Here is a 6,926-nt window from a genome sequence, read left to right as displayed (position 1 = left end):
ATGCTTAGCGCCTGTAGGCCATTGAGTCGTTTTTTGTCACACTTGCAAACCATCGAAAGTACCTATTATCTAATGAAAAGTAATTAAAAATATTAGCGAAGTAACGCTATATTTTGATATAAAAACTTTGATAGAACAAACACTTTAGTTATCGTAGTACTAAATTTAATATATTTTTATTTTGCGCAAGGCAACACTGTTTTGTTCTGACTTCAACAGGCGTTTATTGTTAGGTTGTTTGTTTTGGTTGTTTTTCTGTTCAGCCGTAATTAGTACTTATAAAGATTTGTTAAAAGAAATTCTTCCAAATGTAAGTTAAAAATGTTAAATCGCATTTATTAATGTCAACATTTGTCTGTTAATCATTTCATTTGAAATAATGATAATGCAGGTCTGCCAGATTTTCATCTTATGGAAATTTTGGAACATATTTTACAAATAATAGGTAACAAGAGAGTTTTTCTATTATAATTAAATAATTGTTTTCTACTACGTAAATCTAAAATATTTGTAAATTTTTTAAATGCTGTTTGTGTTAATTTCGTTTTTATGCTTTTGTAGTAATGTTTATAATAGAATTTATATTTTACTTCACAAAAAGTACGAAAGTGTAACAATCTATGGATAAATTTCGGAATTTATTTTACAAAAATAAAAATAAAAAATATTTAAATTAATCTTATTCTGAAATTATAAATTCTGACGATCTGCTTTTATGTGTTTTTTTTCCTGCTTTATACAAGCAGTAACAATTTTTGAAGCAGTTACTGCTTTAACGTCTTTTTAATGCCAATGCCTGTTTGAGTCCGTTTTTGGAGTTTATTCCATTTAGCATATTTAAAACGATTCCATAGTGGTTTCTTCACTACTACTATTCACGTCTTTGACGTTTTTCTAGTACAGCTTTATACTCCTTTTTAGCTTTACAATATGGGATTTTGGCAATCACCGCATATATAAAATGACAAATCAATAATTCATTTAATAATGATTTGCTATGTTTAAGGAAACAATTTTATAGCTCTATTTTTTTTATCTATTTTTGCTAATTATTAACACATTATTCTTTGTGAATATCATTTTTTCTGAAGTACAATGATACCTTTTTATGAGTATAACTGCTGAATCTTATGACTTGTTTCTCATACGAAGAACGACGTCTTCTCCCTGCAGCATGTTTTCTCCTAACTCAATGGAAATCAAGATATAGCCATGTAGTAAACAGTTACCTGCCCAATTGAAGTGGCTAGACTTCTCCTCCTTAATTCTAGTTGATTTCAATTTAAATACCACCTACACCCAATCTATTCTTTTTTAATATTCAGCTGTCTGAGCTGGTGAATCAGCTCTATTTACTCTATTTTATCTGTGGACAGTTTTAAGTCACACTAAGAATAACTGAATGCGGGGCTTTATAATATGATGGATCTGATGTCTTTGTATCTGCCTGTGTTTATCAAATTTCGCTGTATTTTTAGGATGCTGAGTGTTGGATTATTGTGACTGTCAATTATATTGAACAGTTTCAGAGCACGATCTTTAATGTATTTTTCGACTGAATCGACTCTCAGATCTCTGTCATTTTTACTTTGCAATATATGAATAGGTGCATATGAATATATATATATATATATTATATATATTATATATATATATAAATATTATACTTTTATTTTAATTTTTATATTTATTTAGTTGACTTTTGTTTTGTTCATCCACAACAAAAAAAGTAAACAAAAATTAAAACTTCATGCAAAACAGAACTGCAACCTAAGACTTCGTAAAATAGACATTATGATTTTATTATTTCACTAAATGATTTCGAAACTATATAAATTTTTGTTACGATTGTTTTAATTTAGCTTAACAGAAGGTGTAGGTCTTATTTATGTCATAAACTCCCAGTGACACTGTTATATCCCCAACGTTACTCATTAACTCCCACTAGTATCCCGAGCTTTACTCTTGTGGTGTTCTTCAACAAGAATATGCTTCGAAACCGCCTTAACTTTTTTTAGTTTTTTAGATTTATATATGTATATTTTTTAACAAAATCTACAAATTGTATTATTACTTTGTTTTGAGTACGACTGATATATTTTTGTTGTTTTTCTTTTCTTTTTTCTTGACTTAAATTTTTCAAGAATGAACTTATTGATCTTTGTAGCATGTATCTACTTAATTATTATAATATATTTTAACTATTAACGTAAAGAAACATATGTATATACATATTTATATAAAGTAATCAACAGAACCAGTTACGCTAATCAAATTATAAGTGTATTTACTTTTCATATTTACTAGTATGGGCGTAGTCAGGAATGTAAACAGAGGGGTACCTAAGCAATTTTTTCAATTTAATATTATTTTTAAATAGAAATAGAATTCGACACGTTTTTAAGTATTATTTTTGTTTCAAAAAAATAATAAAATAATAAAAATAATATATCTTCAAATAAAAACCTTTTAAGTTGATTTTTTATATTACACATATTGCAATAAAAGAAAGAAGTCAATTTAATTTCGAAACGTAGACGATATCTATATATATATATAAGTAACTATATAAAATAAAAAATCAAAACTAACTAAAATGTTTTTAAATGTTAATTTTTGTTTTGCAGAAAGCGACGCGTTTTATGACGAAAAGATACTATTTAAAAGTTAGAACGGTTCGAATAGAAATGAAAAGACAACAACAAAAATTATAGTTAATTTTAATTTATTTGAGTATTGTTAAGTACTCGTCTTCAGTGGTCTTAGGAAATATTCGAACTTTTTAATTAGTTTATAGTTCGTATATAATTTGTTTGGACAAGTGCCAGATTGTTTATTCAAAAACTTACAGAAGCTTTTTAAAAACAAAAAAGTATTTATTTTTTGAACAGTAGTGAATTATAACAAATTTTTATTAGTTTTAAATGAATTGAAATAATCTTATCTAAAATTAAATTAATCTTATCTATAAATTAAATTATTCTATTAAAACAGTAGTTTCACACAATTGCACAATTATTTTCCTCAAATTTTTTGGGGCATTACCACAAGGGACCCCATAGTTTTTATGACAAAATAATATTTTGGACCAACATTAAGGGAATGCCATTTTCCCATTGGTTCCCTTAGCTACGCTCATGCTTACCAATCTACAAACCTGATGTTGCATTTGAGTATTTCTAACAAACAAACATTTACACTGCGATAAGGTGTACAAAACAGATAAGCTTATAACTTATCATGCACTCCATCAATAGTTTAACGTTAATGAAAATAAATATCGCACTTATAAAAATTCAATACAAACTATAAACGTCTTTTATTCATTTTTGAATAGTGATCCACTAAGCATGTCGGCAACACGTTGGGGTATTGTATCTGCGGGCAAAATAAGTCATGACTTTTGTGTTGCCCTAAGCACTTTGTCTTTTGATGAACACAAAATCGTAGCCGTCGCGGCAAGGGATAGGGCTCGTGCTGAGGAATTCGCTAAGAAACACAAAATACCAAATGCGTTTGGAACTTATACAGAATTAGCGGATTTTAAGGACGTTGGTAATTTTTAATTTATTTCCTCCCATATATAGACAATCTGTACATCACGATTTCTTTTTTTTTTTTTGTTTTCAGATGTGGTTTATATTGGTGCATTGAATCCACAGCATTATGAAATTGGTATGCTTATGTTGGAACATGGAAAACACGTTCTATGCGAGAAACCTTTGTGCCTAAATTTATACCAAGCTAAGAATCTTATACAGTATGCCGAAAGGAAAAAACTTTTCTTGATGGAAGCGGTTTGGTCTCGATTCTTCCCTGCCTATCAATATTTGCGTAAACAAATACAAACTGGAATGTTGGGTGAAATTCAAGAAGTAGAAGTATCATTTGGATTTTCCTTGATTAACGTAGATCGCTTAAGGTATTTATAAAAAAATTTTTATTACTTTACATACAAATAGTTTCGTCATTTGTTATTTGTAAAATGTTAGTACTAAGAGTCGCTTCCTCTTATTATTAGTTCTATATTGTTATTCAACTTCTTAATAAGATTTATTGGTTATATTGACTATTTCTTAGGTAGGTCTTAGGTCGATTAGTGTACATTTATTGTTGTATAGTCTATGGGTCATCATTGTGCCTTTCGCCGAGTAGTTTATTTAAATATGATATTTAAGTTAATATATCAGTATATTTAAATGTGTTGATATGAATATCAAATATTACTTAAATATTTATTATTTGTGTCAGTAATTTTTAATGTTGAGAAAATATGAAACTCTATTTTCTTTATCAATGTAGCAGTCGCATTGGCATTCAAGTTGCTATCAAAACACTTGTCTATGAAGCGATAAAGTCTAAAGCTATATCGTTTTATTGCTAACATCTCAATAATATAAGTAAAGCAAACAATGTACATATAATATAAATTCCGAGATTTGGAATATTGGGCCAATGAAGCTAAAAAGCTGATCAGACATACCATTACTCTAGAAAAAATAATACGGACTACATTGCGAATCCCTATATCCTTTTTTTAACATTTATTCAGATTAAATAATTGTATTAGCATAGAGTATTTGGTAAACGTCACATATTTGTCACATATGGAGGTTTCTGCTCTCCAAAACACAACACAAACACTTCTCTGAAATATAAGAATTAGTTCTCTCTATTAGTTTATGTAAGTCACTACAGGTCTTAATTAGATAAGTATACATTATGCTGTAGCCCGTGGGAATATCTGCTTGTAATATCCATTTTGAGGGTTGATGAACAGTACTTGGTCGTCGGAATTGAGAAGTGGTTTCAGGACGTAGACCCGGCCGTTTTTGGAACCCAATATACATGTGTTTTGAATGCGTGTTATCACTAGAGGCATGTGCAGTTGTCATGATGAGGTTGTAGAGAAAACATTTAATATAGCAGTATTTGGATTCTTTAGATAAAATTTAAACTTTTTATGTGATTTTTATTTTATAAAATTGGCGGAATTGGATACAGTTCGCTGAATGAAGCTGACGAGATTTTTAATTGAAACTAGATGTGTTGTTAAGATGTGTCATTTTTGTTCTTCTTGAACTGACAAATAATAAATTTTTAGTGCGTTTTTTATTACTAATTGATTTTAAGTAATTATTATATATATGAATGCTGCCAGTTTTGCAGTTTATTTGGCTTACCGGGATTTGTGTTCATATAGAATTGAATAGTCTTTAAGAAAAACCAAAATAATTTTATTAATACAGTTTTTTTTAATTGCAAGTGGTCAGGGTTTTTATCTCACACAGAGCAGTTGACATTCATTTATGGAGTTCACATTAACACATACACATGTAGAGTCGAATCCACAAATTGATTTGTAGAACCCTCGATAAGTTTCAAACAACAAGACAATCTTCAGTTAGTATTGTAAACGATAAAATGTTTGATTACCTTGAACTATATGAATGAAATTATTTATTCATTAGATTTGCTTTTTTTTCCTATTTTAATTTTAAGAATATATATTTTGGAATAACCAAATTTTTATGTAATGCTTGCTATTTGCTTCTACTGGTTGTTCTTAAATGAAATCCATTTAATTTCAAAATCTCAATCTCTTAAATACATATATTGATCTATCTATCTCTCTTGACATTAAATTTATTGATCTATATTTATATTTCTAGCAAAAATGATTTAGGCGGTGGGGTCATATTGGATTTGGGCATTTATGCTATACAAGTATCACAATGGGCTTTTCAAGAACCACCAGTAAAGATCGTAGCTAACGGCGAAGTAAATACTGAGGGTGTTGACATCGCAGTAAATGCTGAATTACATTACACACGCAATCGTATATCAAAAATTTCGTTGAGCGGAAAGAAACAGTTGGATAATAAAGCTATTATAAAAGGTACCAAAGGTGAAATAACTGTAAGTGAAAAAAAAATCCTTAAAGCTATGTACATGACACAGTGGGTTAAACTGAAATTATTTATTTTTAGTTAATTAATTTTTGGTGTCCCATTAAGATCATCGATATTGATGGAAAGGAACGTGAATGGGTATTGCCACAAGGCTCACATCCAACTAATTTTTTGAATTCTGAAGGTTTGAGATATGAAGCGGAGGCAGTGCGTCAGGCTTTAATTAATGGTAAAATAGAAAATGAAACTGTTTCACATAATGACAGCTTGTTATTTGCTCGCATTGAAGACGAAATAAGGCAACAAGTTGGTGTGGTTTATAACGATGAAAAAGTTAATTGAAATGTCTTTTGTTATATGTCTTCAGTTTTTTTTTAACTTCTTTTGTGAAACTATCTTAACGTTTCCTTTATTAAATACAAATATTGTGATCACATTTAAAAAAAAAACCCTTTGAGAAAATGTTTATAAGATCTTATTGTTTTTATGTATGCAATGATTTTTAACTATTATTATAGTTAAAAATATTTTTACAATGTATAAGTCGCTTAATTTGTGAGCTTAAAACAATATATCTTAACGATTTTTATGTATTTTATTATTAAATATATGTGCACTGTGTAAAATTTTATAAAATTGATGTTTAAAATTTTAATAAAATTGTAATTGTAAACATTGTAATTGTTAAACTTTATGTAAATAATAAAAATTAAAAAATGTAAGGAATTTTCTTTAATTGTAAGTTTAAACGCATAGTATTATAATAAGAGTTGTAAAATGCCTTTGAATCACCACCACCCTCGTCGTGTGGTTCCTTTTATGTTGTCTGCTCTCCAGATCACTGCGGACTACCACAACAGCAACAATATAACAATATATATATAGATGCCACAATAATATTTTTTTTGCATTACTTTATCATAATTATTCTATTATTATACGCATTTCTAATAATAGTATCTAATGCCTTAACATAATTTTCTTATTTCTCTATTAATATTATATATTAATACA

The 6,926-nt window shown here is 28.3% G+C and overlaps 1 protein-coding gene across 4 annotated transcripts in view; it reads left to right on the top strand.

Annotated features, from left to right (window-relative positions):
• The first annotated feature begins 219 nt into the window (after positions 1-219).
• LOC119687712 (trans-1,2-dihydrobenzene-1,2-diol dehydrogenase) overlaps positions 220-6,926 on the top strand; it is an 8,777-nt gene continuing 2,070 nt past the window's right edge. Inside the window, exons 1-6 of one of the 4 annotated variants that reach the window (XM_038102126.1) lie at positions 251-310; positions 392-445; positions 3,338-3,555; positions 3,631-3,922; positions 5,673-5,919; positions 5,991-6,631. In XM_038102126.1, coding sequence (XP_037958054.1) covers positions 309-310; positions 392-445; positions 3,338-3,555; positions 3,631-3,922; positions 5,673-5,919; positions 5,991-6,254 — 1,077 coding nt within the window. In that variant the 5' untranslated portion in view covers positions 251-308 and the 3' untranslated portion in view covers positions 6,255-6,631. Of the gene's footprint in view, positions 311-391; positions 446-3,337; positions 3,556-3,630; positions 3,923-5,672; positions 5,920-5,990; positions 6,632-6,926 lie in introns of those variants that run through there. The other 3 variants (XM_038102129.1, XM_038102127.1, XM_038102128.1) reach the window with 3 other exon arrangements.

This window comes from Teleopsis dalmanni, chromosome X (assembly GCF_002237135.1).
Source record: "Teleopsis dalmanni isolate 2A chromosome X, ASM223713v2, whole genome shotgun sequence".
NCBI lineage: Eukaryota > Metazoa > Arthropoda > Insecta > Diptera > Diopsidae > Teleopsis > Teleopsis dalmanni.
This window is presented reverse-complemented; position numbering and strand designations above follow the sequence as displayed.